Source organism: Dipteris shenzhenensis, chromosome 18 (genome assembly GCF_047967505.1).
Source record: "Dipteris shenzhenensis isolate YYH24624 ecotype China chromosome 18, Dip_SZ_1.0, whole genome shotgun sequence".
Classification (NCBI taxonomy): domain Eukaryota; kingdom Viridiplantae; phylum Streptophyta; class Polypodiopsida; order Gleicheniales; family Dipteridaceae; genus Dipteris; species Dipteris shenzhenensis.
Window position 1 is genome coordinate 52,726,066 of NC_141613.1, and position 20,856 is coordinate 52,746,921.

General features: G+C 37.3%; 1 protein-coding gene across 1 annotated transcript; it reads right to left on the reverse strand.

Moving 5' to 3' along the window:
• Positions 1-412: 412 nt before the first annotated feature.
• LOC147891407 (uncharacterized) lies at positions 413-6,270 on the reverse strand. The gene is made up of 6 exons (XM_087389207.1): positions 5,492-6,270; positions 2,777-2,903; positions 1,142-1,219; positions 997-1,059; positions 689-901; positions 413-421 (listed from the first exon to the last, which is right to left on the reverse strand). Exons 1-6 carry the CDS (start codon positions 6,268-6,270, stop codon positions 413-415), a joined length of 1,269 nt encoding a protein of 422 aa, XP_087245333.1.
• Between the last annotated feature and the right edge of the window lie 14,586 nt (positions 6,271-20,856).

A 20,856-nucleotide genomic window follows, 5' to 3' on the forward strand; every position in this document is an offset into this window, starting at 1 on the left:
CTTTACACACTTTCTTCCCAAGAGGTTTTAATTTGGAAGGAAAATCAACTTTTCGTAAAAATAAAAGAACCCTTTGATGTGGAGAACTCATATCAAGTCCTTTAACATTCCTCATTACCAACATAGTCATACACCTAACATCGTATGGAAACCTAAAGTTATGTTACAAGGTTGTCCTAACTCTCCTGCAATCTCATGTGTAGTTCGTGAGTTGCCTCCCTCACTTCCTCTTCCTCAACTTCCTCCTCCTCTAGTTCCTTTAACTTATATAGGGAGAACGTGAAATAAGTGATTTTGTTTAAGTTATATCATTTAAGAAATGAAGCACTCATGTTTCACATTTTCATATGTAGCAATTTGAACTTTTAAAGTACTTAGAGTAATAAGCAATTGTTACCATAATTACATTAACTCACATTATCTACACTAAGATTCAACAAAACCATCAAAAAGATTGAGTTCTCTTTAATATTTCTACAAATAATAAGAAGGTAAAAAGTCCATTCGTTATTACAATATTTAAAAGAAAAAGCAAAAAACTTCTACTATAAGAAATATAAGACAACCAAAGAGAGCTAAAAGAGCTCTACATAACATCTTTGAAGACTTATTTGAATCAAGCTAAATGTCATATCAAAATCTCTATATCTTCCAAACTAAGCACATCAGATTTTTCCATGAATCTAACTTTTTGACTTTCAATAAGCCAATGCACAATGTCCCTTATCATAATGTTACTGGCTGGTTTCTTGATGTCTGTAGAGTACTGTTTGAAGCTACTCTCCATCTTTTTAAGCTTCACATATGTACTTTTTAAGGAAAAGTACATATCATGAATTGTGTGGACTCCCATGTATTTCAAAAGTATCGTCTCCATATTTTCCTCTGAAATGTCATCCACCTGAGGGCATAGTAACAAAACAAGTGACAATATATTAACAAATTCGAAGCAAATGATTTAAATAATCAAGCCTAATGTAAAAGGCTATCACATACTCTTTTATACTCGCTTGAAATCGTAGTCACCTCCATGTCTGTACCTTGAATATCTTTTAAGTTCTAATTCAAATAAAAAATTGAGATTAAAATCAAGGTATAAAGACTTCAAATTATAGAAAATAAATTCTAAATATAAGAATACCTTGCATCTCTTTCCTTGGGATTTATCACTTCTTTGCACGGTCTTCTGTTCTAAGTGATCTCTCATTTTTTCACTCACCTATGAATGATAAACAGCTAGTAGTGTTAATGCCATTGGAAAGAATTATGTAAAGAATACAAGCACACAAAGTACTTGCTTTACTTTTAAAGGGTATTGCATAAATAAAAACTTTTACCTTTCTTTTTCATTCACTTTTTCTAGACATTTCATGCGTAGAATCAATCACATTTGATATTAGATCCTAAAAATATGACAAAATTAAATTAAAACTTGTCTAAGAAGAAGATGTTGATCACAATTGAATGCCAGAAAATAGCTTCAATCATAAGCATATCTAAAAGATAAAGGCAATTCATACCTTATCTTCATTTGTAGTGATGTCACCATGAAGCATCTTAGAAAATGTCATCTCATTCATATCAGCATTCGCTTCACCATAAGAATCCAGACATAAAATATTCAAGATAGATGAATTGTGAATAACTGAATGGTTAATAATACTTTTTCAAAATAGAAGACAACTCATGATTGAAACTTATACACCTGATCAGAGTGATATTACTCAAACCCTTCAAATCTCGTCGCCATGAACTTATCTATCTACACAAAAGAACATATGATTTTATTAAAGAAAACATTTTATATTCTTTATAAAATTAAAAACATATCTTTTATTGGAAATGCTTCAACAACCTCAGATGTTGGACATCCTTGTCCATGAAATTCTCCTCCAATAGAAATTGAATTTCCAATAGACTGCCAATGAATTAAATAATCCAAGTAAGATGTCACATAAATTACACGAAAAAGTATAATTTTTTACTAAAAGTAGAGAACCATTCAAGATATTAATATAAACATACCTTCTCTGAAATTGGATTACGTGGAGACTCGTCAATACAAGGAGTAGTTGCTTAAGGCTCCATATATCTCTAAAAAGTTTCAAATAGACATACAAAATTTTATTAAACTCTTATAGATAATTTTGAAATCCAAAGGAATGAGAACTTAGTTCAATTGGTATACGATATTCTTAATTTTTCTTGAAAAAACATATCTTTCAAATGCGTCAACAACCTGAGATGTTGAATATCCTTATTCACAAAATTCTCCTCCAATAGAAATAGAATCTCCAATAGACTGCCAATGAATTAAATAATCCAAGTAAGATGTCACGTAAATTACACGAAAAAGTATAATTTTTTACTAAAAGTAGAGAACCATTCAAGGTAATAATATAAACATACCTTCTCTAAAATTGGATTACGTGGAGACTCGTCAATACAAGTAGTTGCTTGAGGCTCCATATATCTCTAAAAAGTTTCAAATAGACATACAAAATTCTCCTTAAACTCTTATAGATCATTTTGAAATCCAAAGGAATGAGAACTTACTTCAATTGGTATACGATATTCTTAATTTTTCTTGAAAAAACATATCTTTCAAATGCGTCAACAACCTGAGATGTTGAATATCCTTGTTCATGAAATTCCTCTCTAATAGAAAGAGAATTTCCAATAGACTGCTAAAGAGTTAAATAATCCAAGTAAGAAGTGGCACAAATTATGCAAATAGATACAAATTTTTACTTCACGCTAAATGTATTGAACATACCTTCTTTGAAATTGAATTATGTGGAGACTTGTCAATACAAGGACTAGTTGCTTCAAGCTCCAGATTTCTTTGAACTTTGCTTATTTCGTCCTTTGAAACACAATAGAATACATTGACTAGATCATATCTATATTGCAAATATACAGTTTTATAAAATATCACATAATTGAAAGGCCAACTCACATTATTTACAAGGGTCCTCTTCTTCGAGTATTTCCTGCTAGACTATTTTAAGGAGATCCACCACCTGTATATATCTTCCTCTCCAGCTATATTCAACTCCACTAAACTTTAGAGGCACTATCTCATGATGACACTCATGGATGATGCCTTTAATATGCTGTTGTTCTTCCTTTTTATGCTGTAGATCTATAACAGTCTCTATTCCCTCGAACCACCTTTGTACATGATGATAGTTTTCTAACAATAGAGAATGCTGGTCTCTAAAGCACTTTTCTAGGAGCTCTTTCCCATATAGCTTGTTCTTATCCCTACAGATCATTTTGGGTGGTTTAAACACCTCATCATATGTAGGTGTAAAACTTACCCCTGAGATTGGAGGAACAGAAACTTGAGATTTATCTTGCAAAGAGAGACGCTCCTTGTTCTCTTTGAAGGACATATCCTTTGATTCATCTCCCATAGGCATTTTCCCTATATAAAAAACATACATGCCAGAAATTCAGCCACCTTCTTTCTCTAAGTGGATAACATACGTGCCATAAAGTCAGCCACATGCATTCTCCAAATGGATCTACACACATGCTATGAATTAAACCCCCTTCTCCCATAAATTTAGCACCCTTCCTTACATCCAAATGCATAAAGATACATGCCATAAATTCAGCCTCTTGCTCCCATAATTTCAGCCCCCTCCCTTACATCCAAAGGCAAAAACATACATGATATAAATTCATCCACCTAGATCCTCCAAGTGCATAACATACATGCTTACAAATCAGCCCTTTCTTTCTGTAAATGCAATGAATACAGCCCATAAATTCATAAAATAGTTCTCTTCACCCAAAAATTCAGCCTTCTCCCTTGAAGCCAAATGCGTAAATTCAGCCTTCTCCCTTAAATCCAAATGCATAAATTCAGCTCCCTCCCTTACATCCAAAAGCATAAACATACATGCTGTAAATTCAGCCTCCTTCTCCCATATATTCAGCCCCCTTCTCCCATATATTCAGCCCCTTCCCTTACATCCAAAGGCAAAGACATACATGCTATAAATTCAGCCACCTTTTTTCTCCAAATGCATAACATACATGCTTACAAAATCAGCCCGTTCTTTCTCTAAATGTAGTGAATACATGCCATGCATTCATTAACCATGCAGCACCTTCTTATATGTTCAACCCCTTCTTTCTCCAAATGCATAAGATAAATCCAACAAAAAAATGACATACCTTTAATTGAACTAACCATGGAATCCAAGAGTCCAAGGAAACTTGCATCTTCACTCATCATTTTCTTTAGTAGCGCCGCCATGTCCATGTTGTTGCTAGCCATCTTGATCATGCACAACATAAGCATAAAAGAGTTTAGTTATTGTTAGTATGAAATAAAAACACACAAAATAGAAATAGATGTAAAAGGAAATCAAATACAAATACGTACCAAATCCATTTTCTAATTCCTTGAATGATGTTAACTTCATGTATCCTAGCTACATGCCTAAGATTGCCACATGATAGGAACTATCTTGGCTTTGCCCTGAACTACCATGTTCTTTGTCTTGATAACTTTCCACGTCTCGTTGACAGACACACAAAACCACCAATCCTTCCATTCGTTGTCTTCCATCGAGACCTTCCATCTCTTTTTCTCTGCGTGAACCAACTTTAGCCATGCTACTTTAACTTGATTTAGCATGTGATCCGCATCTCTAACAACGGCATACTTGAGATCATTTGGTGAACATATTGTATCTGCAAGACAAGACTTCAATAAAACAATATCATTCTCCTCTAGCCAAGGAGGAATACATCCAATGCAACCAGGTTGGATTAAACGTGTTCTCAATCCTAAATCTTTGTCTCATATGCAATGATACCACCTCCATGCTATAGAGGAATAAACTTATGCAATAAGGAACTAATTGGCCTTATACAATTCCAGGTGTATGGCAAATATGCATTTTGTAGGACACTCATGCTAGTGGTGCCATCAACATCTAATCTTTCATATCCTCTTTCAACAACAATGCGTTGCCTATAGTAGTGTGCTCCAAAGAATAGTTGCATGTCACCATTATGCTGAAAGGAAAAAAAGGATGCTATACACGCTTTCCAGTGTCCCACACTAGAGACTAATGTTGCATCCTCTTCAGACTTTACAATAACCTTATCTTCAATCTTATAAACCTCACCCTTAAACATAATTTTCTTATATTCTGTTACTCTCTCAATCCCGAATTGAAGATTTTGCTCTACATACCTTCTTTCCTCACTTGTTGCATATCTAACTTTTGGCTTCTTTCTTGCTATTACAATACCGTTTTGGCTAATGACTCTTTGGTAAGGATAGTCTTTCGCATGCAATGTAGCTAAACTCCATAAATGTTTCGCTTTTTCAATGGATGATACATGTATCAATCCTAATGAATGCCATTGAGGACAGTCATAACATCCATGCTTGTCCACTAAATATCCATCTGCGACTGAAAGAACTCCATGAAACTCTTTCAACATCCTTTGATGAGGAAACAACCTATCAGCATCTTCTTGAATATGTAGAAAGACCCATGTGAAAAATCTCCTTCGATGATAGTTTGCATATGAGATCTCATTGTCCTTATTGTTTGTTTTGATGCTAGCATATGTTGAGACCATACGCTCATATATGTAGCACCAAAACCCATCGTGGCTACCATGTCGCAAAATATCGTCAAGAAATTCTCCAAAACCTGCAACATGCTCTAATGGAGCTGAGTTTCTTCCAATCCACTCTTCTGATCTTACTCTCCAAGAAGCAAGCAAGACCCTCACAGTGTTTATGTCTTCTTGAGACCAGCCATTACGTCTAGTATAGTTATAAAAGGCGTGAGCAATATCTATGATCAAGAGACCCAAATCATAGAATTTCTTAGGAATACCTTGGACTTCACTCAGGACATAAGGAAGACACCATTGAACGAACTTTTGTGTTTCCTCTGCCTTGTAACTCTCAAAATACTTGCTAGGAAACCTTGGCCATCGACCATATCGTATGGAATAAGGTGTGGCCAATGTCATTCTATGAGTTGCTTCATTGATTTCTTTCTTCACTCTATTATCAATATCTCTCATTAAAGAGCTCATGTACTTTGAGAACATATTCAATGCTAGTATGTGCATACAATCGTACACAAGATCAAGAGATAAGTCGAACCCATAAAGATCATATAATCTCCATAGACATGATCTACCTGAAAGACCAGCCTCTTTAAGAATGTCTTCACGTTGCGTTTGAGTGCTTGCTCGCTCTGCAAGAAGCAAGTCTCTCAACATATGTTTTGTGGACCTCTTGGCTGGAGCATATCTGAATTGGAATCTATTTTGGTCATAAAGGTATCGACTCGATCCTTCACATTCTAAAGTAGCTATAGGTTTGTCTCTACGACAAAAAGCTTGGCCAACATCTTTAAAAGCTCCAATCTTACATTGAGGTGGATGGTCACCAGTCACCATCATAAGCATAGCACGTGCTTTGAAGGTTTGGGAAAAAGAGCCATCACACCCAAAAATTAAAGACATTGGATAATTGAAATCTATATCAATTCCATCTATGAACAAACTTTCTAATTCATCTATCAAAGGTTTCATAAAAACATGAAAGAGTTTGCTTGAGCTTCCTATAATTTTTTTGCAACTAAATGGAATGAACAAGACTGGTATTGCTCCAATTATGGACTTCTTTCCACAATTGAGAACCTTTATCTTGACGATGCCACAATTCTTCTGGGTTGTTCTTGATGTCTAGAACCCATCCCAATGCAATAAGAGAGCAAAATTGCATGGATCTCCCTGTATATGTAAACAAAGACACATTTAGAGTACAATATTACGTGGAATTCTCAAACATAAATTAATTAGAGACCACACATAGTATATATGTAAAAAATTTACCTTACAGCGTCTTTGTGGACCTTGTATCAAAGCTCGACAAGCCTTGCAAACAAATTTGTAAATTTTCTCACGTTCTTTCCAACCCTCCAAAAGTGCTATCATCTTTCTCGCGTTCTTTCCATAGGCTATCATCTGTTGCCATCTGGAATAAGGCACATGAAATCATAAATAAAACACCCTAGAGAACAAACACTTACATAAGCTCAACAAAGTCCATCACAAACATAGAGACATAGCATTTATAAACATGTATAAACGCATTTACAATAAACACACATAGTAGGGTCCTAAGTATGGGCAACTAGTGCCAGTCGTATAGACAGCCTCGCAACAGATATCATCAAAGCAGCCTCACCCATGGTAAAACTGTAGATAAGCCATTGTAGGCCATGCAAATGCACACCCTAGAAACGACTCCATGGATAAAGAAGGACTATACCCATGAGATTTTGTCACTTCTGGTACTTAGCTCCCACACATAGGACCATAGATACATGTCTAGCACAGCATAAGTGCATAGCATATCATAACATAAAAATGAAACTGCCATACCATAAGCAAATAAAAGAAATATTGCCATACCATATAGACAAGGCATAAACCCACTGAACTAAAGAGTACATCCGTAAAGCATAAAGCATAAAACATGCATATAGAATTAGGCATACAGGCATTCACATAGGCATATAGACATACAGAAGCATAGACATAGGCATACATAACCATAGATGCATAGACATAGACATTCACATAAAGCATTCATTAAATAGGCATAGAAGCATAGACTAAAGAAGCATAGGCAAATAGGCATTCACATAAAGCATAGAAATAGGCATTCACATAAAGCATAGAAATAGGCATTCACATAGAAATGTAGCATAAATATCCAATTGCATAACATAAAGAGAAGGTGTGTGTCTACTACATTGTCTAACATATTAAATCATATGTGTGTGTGTGTGTGTGTGTGTGTGTGTGTGTGTGTGTGTGTGAGAGAGAGAGAGAGAGAGAGAGAGAGAGAGAGAGAGATTCTTTTTTTTTTTAAATGTGTGTGTATGTATATGTGTGTGTGTCTTTGTGTGAGAGAGAGAGAGGGAGAGAGAGAGTCCAATTGCAAATGGCCATGCTACCTACACTACAAAGAAGAGTTATTTTAGCTCTCAAAGTTTGTTCAAAGAAAAAAAGACACCATGCTTATATTTCACTCTAAAAATTTCTATCTAATGCATAAAAGTTAGAGACTCACTCCTTTTAAAAGCTCCCAATGAAATAGAAACTAAAATATGGAACTTTTAATATACTCTATTCAAAGGTATTACAACCTTAGAATCTTAAACCTTTGAGTTTCTTTTGATTTATTTTTATATGTTAATATTTAATTCTTTTAAACATTATTAAGGTGTCATATTTTAAGGTTTCCAAAATTTTTAAGTGAAAAACAGCTCAAGACTAGAGCAATAGGTGCCCATAACATTCTAAAAAGGGTATTTGAATTAGCACTAAGGTGGGAGGTGGATACGCTTGTGGATTAACCAAACTTGTTCCATTCTGCCATACCCCCCCTTGAGTCCCAAACCAAAGAAATGGATTTGCAATTGCATCAAATCGTAGTTTTGCATGCCATTCAGGAAAAACAAGGATTTGAATAATGAGTTGAAGGACCGAATTCGATTCCTAGACGTCGAGCCTATCTTCTGGAAAGCGATGGAAAGAAGGACCGGATTGGCTGATAACAGAGGTGAATTACCTAAGACTTATGCGCATTGCGATTAATTAGGGAGCTAGTCTAATTAATCGAGTTAGAAGGTTCTCTGACCAAGTATATACCTTGAAAATCCTTGCAACAGTGACGCGCGTGGAGGAATCTGTTGCTGACGAAAAATCTAGCCGCTCAACAGGTAGCGATGCAAGTGCTCCTCTACTGCTGGCAAAAAATCAGGCACAACATATTAATCCGAGTGCAGCATATTAATCCGCTGCTGGAGGCTGCTGGAGAATCTTGCAGCTGGCGACTGAGTTGACGTTCTTGGCGTTGCAATGTGTTGAGTTTGACCTGGTGCTTGTAGCTTCTCTTTCAAGCCCAATCGATTTAGGTACTGTTGTATTGCCATATACCAGCCTTAGTGGATGAAAAACGACTAAGTAGGGACCGACATATGCCGAATGAAAGTCTAGACATATACCTATTACCTTTGAATCCTCCAATCGAGTGTGTATCTCGAGTAGACAGTAGCAAATATATGTGCAAGAGGCGCACAGATTCAAGGAGAGATAGCAGCGTAATAGGCTGAGCGTATGCAGGAGGGCGTGCATAGATTCGAGGAGAGAATGAAGGAGGATGCAGGCGCAGTACAGATTTGATCACTCCGAGACTACTGATTCAGTACTCCTTTGATCGAGGACCTTGCAGTGATCACTCCGAGACTACAGATTCACTCCTTTGATTGAGGACCTTGCAGTTGATGCAAGAGATAAGGCGGCTTAGGAAGGTACATGGAATGAAGAGGTAAGGGATACAAGAGCCTCGAGTCGTGAGCAGGTAGGGGATAGAGATTAGGATCATGAGTGGTGAGCAGGAGGATATCATGTATCACAAGACTGCCATTGCAGAATGAACCGTTTGGGAGTCAGAGACAGGTTTGGGGGAAATATTTTTTCCCCTATTTTCCCGCTTCCCGCTTGCCTCTTCCCTCTCAAATTTTTGGGCCTTGCACCTTCCATGCTCCATGCTTGCACCTTCCATGCTTCTATCTTTGCACCTTCCATGCTCCATTGCAACAATGTGGCAAGTAAGTTCCCCCACGCCACTTTCCCATTTTGTATGAGTGAATTTTCTTTTGAAAATTGAGCTTGTTGATGCAATACTTTGAAATTATAAATTCTTTACAAACACAAGTTTGATAATTGGTCCTCTTAAATGATGGAAGCATGTAAAAATGTTCTTACACCTAAGCAAGGGGCATATGGAATAAAGCAAAAGGTTCAATGTCTTTCTATTGCCGAGCAAGAACTCTATCCACAGATATGATATTATTGCATTATCTTGTGTTCAACTAGTTTCGCTTGACCTTGCATCTGCACTTGGCTCTCACCCTTAACATTATTTTGACACAACATCTGCAAGGAATCAAAATATTTGCTACCTCTAGGCTACCTCCTTGGTTTTGGGCAAGACAACTACCCATAGACAACATAATTTTACACATGGCTCAAATCCTAAAGAATGGGTATCCTATCATCAAAATATTTTAGCAAACTCATTGAACATAATTCTCAATGCCTCTTAACTTCTATTCTTGTCTAAGTCGAATGGCCTATGTTAAATATGATTTTGACAACATGACAAGTGAGTTACTCAAAGATATCTCCATAATGAGGATCTTATTGAATGTGTGCTCGAATGCAAACTTGCCAAAATCTTTGGGAGCATTACTAGAATTTTAGGTTGAGCCACTAGATTTCTTATATGTGCTTAATACTCTAGTAAATTTGCCAAATATATATATATATATATATATAATCACTATTTTGTCTACCAATAGATCACTTAGCATATCAATATCCTCCTTGAGCTGCACCTCCATGTGTGAAGCTACACAATAGGTCTTATACAACTCTTGTTAGATGTCATCTATCTAATAGTGTGTCTTTTCCTTTTCCCCATAACTTATCAAAGTTGCTTGTAAAATCATTATGCTTTGTGGTATCTGAAACAAGATGGGTCCATAAAGATAGTTTTGAGGCCTCTTTCTAATTGACTTCAATATCCAGTGGTTACTCATTTCCTTTTTATCCAAACCATAGTCATAGTTTCCTACGGTCCCTGATGCTTGTAGATGGGCATTCTCCAAGCTTACCATGTCAGGTGTTGAATGCCAAGAGAGCCCATGTGGATTAGCAACTAAGTTAAAATTTAGAATGTAGCCGTATAGCTCATGTTTTTAGTTTACATATATCAAAAGATTAAATTACATAAGTGGTATTCGTAATACCATATGTATGGTTTATTGTCAAATTATTCAATAAGATTTATAATTATTCTTCATTATATAGGAACTTTCTAGGGATATGTAAACCACTCAATTTAAGACCCGGGCAAAATTTTTTACCAATCTGATGATTGGGGAATGATTGGAGCTATCATTGTTTATGATTGTTACATATTTTTTTTCACATAACAGGATGCACATGCAAATTTGGGATATTGTGTCTTCCTAGCCATGCATTCAGTGTCTAATGCACATGGAAACCATTTCACTTAAGACCATGCAAAGTTTGATACCACTTGGAAAGTTGGGCATATTGGTGTTGGTGACCTTTATGCATTTATCCTTTACATGTTTGCAGGATGCACATGCAAACATCATATTTTTGATGCACATGGAACTTTGCAAGGACATGAAAATCACTCAATCGTATACCATTGCAAATTTGGGTACCAATCTGATGGTTGTACATATCCATATTCGTGAATGTTCCATATACATGAATGTAGGATGCACATGCAAATTTGAGACATTCCATCTTCATGGCCACACATCCTGTGTCCTTCACATAGGCATGATGCACATGTGAATTTAGGACATTTCACCTTCGCTACCACACATCTAGTGTCCGATGCACATGGGACTTTGAGGGACATGGAAACCACATAACTTGAGACCTCTCGAAATTTTGGTACCAATTGGTTGTATGTGTTTTGCTCAAAGGAGAGCCATTGGTTGTATGTGTTTTGCTCATAGGAAGTCATAGGTTGGACAACATTTGTTTAATCAACTTCATATATTTATTGGTAAAAAATATTTATCTTATGTTAGAGCTAATTTATTTATGTCTTCGAGGTGTTGATGTAGATGAGAGCAGAGGAAGCTCTTGGGGTTGTTTTTTTTCTCAAAATACATTCCACGCATCCCCTCCCTTTCCTTATTTAATTCATCTCCCAGCCTTGATCCCTGCTCCCCTCCCTTGCCAATATCATCCCTTGAGCCTAGTTCTCAATTAATAAGCCCTAGATTAGCTCTATGGGCCTTAAAGGTGCGATGCCCCAAACTGTGATGTGGGTATGGCCTTGCTTATGTTTCTTTATGACTCTCTAAATATTTTAGCCAAGCCAATTTTTTCCTCCATAGGCACTTATGTCTTTTGAAATGAGAGGTATGAAGTGGCATTTTTCCCTTTAGACACATTTTTGTCCTTCGAAATCCAAGGTATGAAATGGTTTTCAAAGCTATCAATACTTTGCCATGCATCATCATCCACAAAATTGCGCCTACAATTACTAAAACAATAAGGTGGCTAACCAAGGACCACTTCCAGTTCATATGAAACATAAAGATGCAAAAAAGTATAATCTAAGCTTTATAGATGAGAGATGCAAAAGATATACATCCTTCGGTGTGCTCTTGAGTTACAAGAAAAAGCATTTACATAAAGCATAAATCATAAAGCACAGATAGGCATACATAGACATAGGCATATATAGATGAAAAAGAGATAGATAATGGAGTGGGTTGTTGGTTGTGTGCATAAGCTATATATATATGTCCCAAATTTAGAGTTACAACGAAGAGCAAATGTAGAATCATATACAGAAACAACCATATATGTATATATGAGATACATAAAAGATATATATGATACATATATAGAATCATATAGTGTCTCTTGAACCTATTAAACAATTTGAGTCTTCTTTATTAATTATTCGTCAATGATTCATGACATGGTTCATGATAGTGGTTTGTGTGCAAACCAAAGAGTTGGATCATTTGTTGGATTCATGTTAGAGGTTTGTGTGGGCATCATTTGATAAGTACTTGTTAGTGTCTTGTGTGCAAACCCACAAAAATGTGGGATCATTTGATATGGTGATCCCCCTCAGTCTTCTGACACTCCTGCAGCCTGCAATCGATCTCCCTAGCTCCAACAACTACTTTGCAGATGGCGTGGTCCCATTTCATACACAGTTTAGAAAAGGCAGCTACGTGCTCAACCCATAACTCCCTAATCTCTTTGCATAATTTTTTGGATTTTAAAAGATGCTTCTTAAAGGTGGAGGGGATATCCAAGGATTTCCTTGCCACCAACGGAGTACCAAATGTCCAGACCACGGGCACATGATTAGATAGACCCATGTCAAGAACAATTTCACCATGCATGGGTCCTCTTAGCCACCACCCCTCTTCCAAAGCATAGAATCAAACTAGTCTTAGGAGCCCTATACTCTTCACCCTTTCTATGGTTTGACCACGAGAAGTCCTTCAAATTCACAGGATCTAGCTCTACACAATACACTAAGGCTTTACTCATCACCAAATGCTACCATGCATCCTTTTATGGACTTGAGATTGATGGAGCTGGGTGAGACCAATCTAGCTCATTGGTGGTCAAGTTCCAATCCCGCCCGACTATCCGGTGATCATACACCATTCATTCCTATTATTTCATGATGATCTTCCTATGGGCCTGGTTGAGATTTTTCTTTTGAGGCATTTTTTATGATTGGCATTGGGAATATCTTGACCACCATGCAGGATGATCTATGGAGTGTCTGGAAGTTGAGAGACCACAACTACTGAATCCAACACCAATAGCTCCTAAACATGAACTATGAGGGCTTCATGCAATGGGTCAACACTTTGCATGGGCTTCTCACTAGAGTCGACCACCTTGGACTTACCTTTTTTACCCACCACCCTCCATTGTTCACCTGAATGTGTGTTGGCCCCCATTGATCCATGATCGCATTTGCTCATGGTCGGATACGATGACATGACCACTTGATTAGAAGCAAACTGAATGTGTGTTGGCCCCCCATTAATCCATGATCGCATTTGCTCATGGTTGGATACGATGACGGGATCACATTTGCTCGTTGTTGGATACGATGATGGGATCACTTGATTAGAAGTAAACTGGATTGGTGAAGGTCGCACTCCAAGGGATAACAAATCCGATGGTGAAGAAGGTCACACTCCAAGGGATAACAAGCACTAAAGCACTCGAAAACGTGAAGGACCTACTCAAATCATCGTAGCGAAGAGCTTTCAAAATAAAGCGCACCAAAAAAATCCATTTACCGATGAATTCTGCCATATAGGCCAAGGTTGGAATATCGCATTCAAAAACTAGCTAGGACCTATTCGAGCTCCTCCAAAGTTGGTACCCTGCCTGTAAAGAAGAAGTAGGAACTTCCTCTTGCCAACCGCTTGAGCTCTCGGCCTATGTCTTCAACCTGGAGCTCAAAGTTTGCAACATGCTTCTAACCCACTTCGTACCACCCTTTGGTAGCAACTTCCCTCGCATGTTGAGAAATCTCTGCTTGCAAGATCTATTTGGCTTCTTCGAACTCCAGTGGAGTGAAGCCGGTTGGAGATTTTTTGGTGCTTCCATGTAAGACATCGATTCTCCATCCTCTTTGCGTTACTCACCGGAAGCCTCACTTGTAGTGACCACCTCTTTCGAGGCACTACTCTCATCACTTCTCTCCACATATTTTGAGGTACTTCCATCCTCACCATGCACCACACTCATTGTTTTCACACACTTGATGGCTTCTAAGTCGCTTCTCCATCTTTTTAGAGAGCCTCTTCTCCCTAGCACCACATAGGAATGGTGGCGAGCATGCACTACTCAGGCCAATTTCATCAGCGTGCTTCCATGGACCTAAGAAAATTATGTTATTGCTAGATGGCTTCCTTTTGGATTTTGACAATATTGCAAGCAACATAGAGTTTTATTTTGGATTTATTTTCAAATGTACATGGATGAAGGGTATCAAAAAGTTCATAGAGTGACTATAGATTAACACCACAACATAACATTAACTTAATGTATAATGTGTACTATGAACAAAATACAAAAATGTAAGGAAAAACAATGGGAGATTAGCAAACTTTATTTCAATTAGATGAATGCCTCTTGGATATCAATGGACAATATAGCAAGCAACCTAGAGGTTTATTTTGTCATATTTATTTACAAATGTACATGGAATTTCAGGGTATCAAGAAATCAATGGAGTAAAGATGCATTGATTTGACATAACAACATAAAAGTTCGCATACCTGATTGAAATTTTGTGCACTAGAGGATATCAACATCTCATTTAAAATTAATTTAATCGACTGGATATATCTGTTGGAAAATAATTTTTATCTTATGCTCAAGAGAATTTATTTTGAGTTGTAATTTTATCATCTGGATTAACATGAGATAACTAATTTTTACACCAAAACATTTCATTTTACATCACACACATTGTTCATTTCATGGCTCAAGGAATTATTTACCCATTATTGGCAAAACTTTGCTTTGAAAACCTTAGACAATTGAGACTTTCATCTGAATATCATCTGCACATTGTGCGTTTACTTTTAATTGACAGCTTTCTTTGAAACATCAATTTGAAATTACATATCATATTTTTATTATTTACACATTTGACAATTCACATTGACATTATTTGTATGTTGCACTTACAAATAGATATATTATTATATGTTGCACTTATAAATTTTTGGATATATAAAAGAAATATGAGAGTTTTAAAATTTTTAAAAATTATAATTAGCCTACAGTGTATCATATTAAAATTAAATTATACAAGATTCTTATATATATGCTCATTTTTAATATAAAAATTCACATGGATAATACAATGTTCTTGGTTGCATAAACAACTCATTTCTATGTAGGTAATTGAAATCACCACATAGATAATATATATTTTTGCTAAATAACTATATGGAAACTTAGAATCCACTTGATTATCCATATAAAAAGTCGCATTTCTTAGAAAAGACCCCACTTCTTATATAGGAAACATAAAATCCACTTCATTCACCATATAGAAAGTCACATTTCCTACATAGCATTGCATGGTAATAGGAAATACAAAAGACCTCATTTCCTATATAGATAACATAGAATCCACTTGGTTCTCCACATTAAAGTCAAGTTTCCTAGATAGCACTACCTTGTCTATATAGGAAAAAGAATTTCCTACATAAAGGGGAGAAAATCGCTCTTCCTATCTAGGAAATATGCTTGAATTTTCTAATTACCTAGCAATTTCCTATATAGAGATAGGTCCAAAGTCCCTTGTGGAACGATGGAAAAATGTTTTGAAACATCAGACGAACCCATACAGTGTAAATCAGGTATCTACAGGTTTGCATAACGGTATTTCCGATTGCTTGCAATGCATATTTCATATTGTTTCAACGTCATGGCAAGAGAAAATATGAGGCAATAGTACGCCTTCTGTGGTTGAGCAACTATCGGTAAAAGCAATGTACTTCTTGGCCTCGACAATGTGCAATGTACGAGGTCGTTGAACGCCGCTCAATTTTACTTCAATTCTCATCCTCACCCTCACAGCAACGATTTGATCACGGCTACAAATAAAGCAGTTTTCAGAGCAGTGCTATCGCACCATACAGCAGCTTGTTGTTTGCCTCCTATGCCCACTCTTTTCCCGGAAGAGCCTAACCATCTTCTCAGTAAGAGCCTGCTTCCTCGGCAACAGTTAAATACATTGAAGAACTAGGAGGACCTAATCCGCCAGGCTTTTAGCGTTCGGAACACATTGAAAACCATCATCCCAAAGCCCCGAAACTTTTTCTTGGAAGGGTTGGCTCGAACGCGAGTACAAAGACACGAAATTTTTACTTTGCTTAAAAGTACAATCGATGCCAACCCAATACTCACTCTGCATTCTGCTTCCATTGCACTCCCCTCAGCCCGTGTTACCCGTCCTGCCAAGTCGCCCTCTTCTGTAGGCCCTCTTGTGCTCTCGCTTCCATCTCCTCTTCCCACACTCCCTTCATTTACAAAGCTCTTTCCTTCCTTGTCTTTTACACCCTTAATGTCTAATGTCAGAACCAAAGCTTACCCTCTTGGTCCTTATAATTCATAGCCTCCTTTTTGGTAAAAGACCAACAGAATGCACTTAGATTAATTACCCCTGTATCCTAGACCGGTGAAAGAAAGATGCGGCCATACGCTATATATCGAAAAACTTTTATTCATCAAACACGACTGCTTGTCTAATGCCTGCATGTACGCTCGGCCAGCTGCACCCTGAATTTCAATTTTTCCTCACGTATTCTGGCCTGACAGTTATTGCGCGTTATTGAGTTCTATGCCAAAGATTCAATCATGTCGACAAACTTACGATATTGCTGCAGGACCTTATATCTGTATCAGCTACTTCGCAATTAACTGGTTCTATACAGAAACGCGGACAAATTTGAAAGAAGAGTATAATTTGGTTTGTACTTGTGAGTGGTGCAAGATAGCAGTAAACTGAAGTGACAAAAACTGCAGTATGGACGCTCCAATTTGTTTCGCTCAGCTCATCCCCCTGATCTCCAATCGAAGCAGCTCCCGCTCATCCCTGTGAAGGATCTTTTAGCCCGAACAGGTACAGCGATTCCCAAGTGAATAGAAAAATGCACGAGGTTGGTGAAAACAACATAAACGTACAAGAATAGAAAGGAGCACTCTCGAATACTACTCCCTTCTCAAAGCAGGGCCTTACTGGACCCTCCACCTTGTTTCTTTATTGATGGATCTCATAGTATTCTTCATTACTTGGGAGTATGTGTTTCTTTGTAAGAGTAATACTAAGAACCCTATAAACATATGAGCAGTTTCTCTACATGTATGAGTCTACCAAAAGATGCACATGAGTAAGATGACCTCATCGAGTGGAAGACCACATGACCTACATAATCAAGCCTGCAATGAAAAATAAAAGAGACGCCAGATCGCCTCTCCTTTTTCCAAGAAATATGGATGGGCAACTCTCCACCAAACTATCTCCACAAAATGGTCAAGCATAATATCCTTGCATTGCAGTCATGCATGGTCCATAAACAAAATCCCACTCTGTTGCATGCCATAAAGCTTGAAGCTCATCCACCAATGGTGCAAAAATTAGGTATCTTTCATTGATGGGTCATGAGATATGGTACACCTGAGTTGCATGCCATAAAGCTTGAAGATCATCCACCAATGGTGCAAGATACATGTCCATGTTCTTTACCTTATGCTTGCATAGAATTATTAGGACTAGCACAAGATGTGCCTTCATTATAGTAAGCCATGAAAAACGTAGCCAATCCAAAATGAAAATGGTGAGGTTCATCTTCCAACTCTAGCCACTTGCTCTATGTGGTTGCATGCTTTTCGATTCTTTCACCCGGCCAACAAAGCCTTGGTCTCCAAGGATTGATAGCTAGGATTCTCATCAAGCCATCTATTGAGCAATTTTGAGCATGCTAGTCCATAAGTTATGCTAATGAATCACAAAATGTTTTTCTACATATGTATCTTTCTTTATGATCTTTTCTTACATATCTATCATTCTCTACTTTATTTTCTTACATATTAATCTCACGTGTCTGACAACTAATGTTTCATGTGTACAGTAGCATGTGACAATCCATGATTGTATCCTTAAAGAATATATATATGTCTATGACAATTTTACCAATGATGTCCTCCAAAGTTTGGAGGATAGAGGTCAAGATTACAAAAATATCTTCTTCAATGTAAGAAACTCTTGAACCTTAAATTCATTAACTATGCAAGCATGTGCATAATAGGAGAGCTTCTAAATATTTAGCTAAGGTTGTTTGAGCTGCAGATGAAGAAAGGGGTCTCCATTGCTTCTCACTTGAATGAATTCAATATTATTTTTAGCCAGCTTTAGGCTTAGAAGTTGAATTTTGATGCGGAGACTATGGAAATATTCCTCTTGTGTTCATTGCCATCCTGGGATACCTTTTGTACAGTTGTCAGTAACTCTGTACCTGGTGTAGTACTGAAGTTTGATGATGTTGTGGGTAGCTTGTTGATTGAGGTGATTAGACGGAAGTCTATGGAAGGCAACAAGCAAGATGTAGCCTTAAATGTGCAAAGGGGCAGATCACAATTCATGGGGAAGTCCCAAGAGAGAGGGAATCTAGGGCACAGAACATTGAGTGTTACCATTATGGCAAGAAGGGCTACATGAAAAAGGATTGCTACAACATGAAAAGAGAGCAAAAGGATAAGAAAAATAATGCAAATTGGGGTGCAAATAAGAAGGAAGAGAGTCCAAGGGAGGACAAAGGAAAAGTGAAGATTGAGGAGATCATGCAGTCACTAATAATAGTGACAATGGCATTCTCTTCATGTCTATTCTACCTGCTGCAGCAGTGTTGCTTACCACTTCAGATGATGCATATTCCCAGGATTGGATTTTGGATTCTGGTGCTTCATTCCATGTTACTCCCCATAGGGAATGGTTCTCCATTTATGAAAGTGGAAAGACAAGTTGTATGCATCTTGGAGATAACTATGCATGTCACATAGTGGGAGCGGGTGACATAAAGTTTTCTTTTGCAAATGGGTCTACTTTTGTTTTGAAAAATGTGAGACATGTGCCTAAGCTAAGCAAGAATCTCATTTCAGTGGGTCAGCTAGATGATGCTGATTTTCAAACCACCTTTGGCTTTCAGAGTTGGAAAATTCAAAAGGACTCTATGGTTTTGGCAAGAGGTGCCAAGTGTGGGACATTGTATCCTTTACATGTACTAGGGGTGTATGATCATGTTGTTGCAATAACGGAGTAGCCAAGTACTTCTTTGTGGCATTGCCAGTTGGGCCACACGAGCCAAAATGGAATGAAACTCTTATTCCATTTGGGTTATATACCACATTTGAGTTTTTTGACTTTGTATTTTGTGAGCATTGTCTCCATGGGAAGCAAACTAAATCATCCCATAAAAGAAGGGGAAAGAAAGCACGCTTGAAAAGCTTGATTCGGTGCATTCATCTTGTGCATTTAAGAAACATCCTAGAAAATGAGGAGACTTTTTAGCGATGCTCGATCACCAATTTGAAACAACAAAGACAAGTTGATGGTAGAGTCTACCAAGGCTTTCTTAACAAGATTGAAAGCACATCAAAAAACAAGATTGTAAGTATGTTATGCAAACCCATTGGAACTATCAATTTGACCATGACTAGATAGTCTCAAAATCACTGGTTTGTCTCAAAATTTCTTAAAACTATCTAGAGAATTGCTAAAAACAAGGTTTGGTTCCAAGTTTGAAATTATGTGCTCCACAAAAACAAATATATTGATTGATTTATTAGCATTTCCTTGCAAGGGCAGTGCTCTCCTAAGAGTTCCGCAAAAGTGTCCTCCCAATAGTTTTTGGACACTGGTTAACTACTTTCTATTCTAGTATCTCTCTTTCCTCCCCCCTCTCTCTCCCTCTTTCCACTTCCCCTAAACAACTCTTTGTCTCTCTCTCTCCCCCCCCGAAAAAAATCAACTCATCAACATTATCCTCCTCTATCGATATGTGAAAGCGAGAGATCAAGGAGGATCGAAGCACCACGAGAAAGACATAAGGTAGCAAACACTCAATCTATTACAATATATATATATCATCAAGAGATCATCAACAATACATAATAGGCTTCTTATATAGAGAGAGCCCTTTGAAATAGTCAACGCCTATGGGATCCTCTGATCCACATCTCTCCTTGTGGATGTCCTCGATCCACATCCTCACATCATGTAGTCCACATCCTAGGGTGGCTACTTTAATACATTCCTACTCCATTCCTATACCATACCTTAGCCTCTAATTATGGCACCATATTCCTCAACACCTCCCCTTGGTGCCATGATCCTTTGGCTACTGCAAGGTGGTTAGATGTGAGTTATAAATCCATCACCTCCCCTTAGTGCATACCTTGCTACTTAAGGTGATCAAGTGTGGTTTTTACATGTTAATACCTCCCCCGAGTGCTTACATGGCTACTTGCAGGTAGTCAAGTTTACTTACAAGAAACATAGGCTAAAGATGGAAAGGCTTTTGCTTCTCAATACATGTTGTTTTTGTCATTCTGCTCATGGCTTGTTGATGACTCCATGTAGTTGACCTACTGGTTCTTCAATCTACA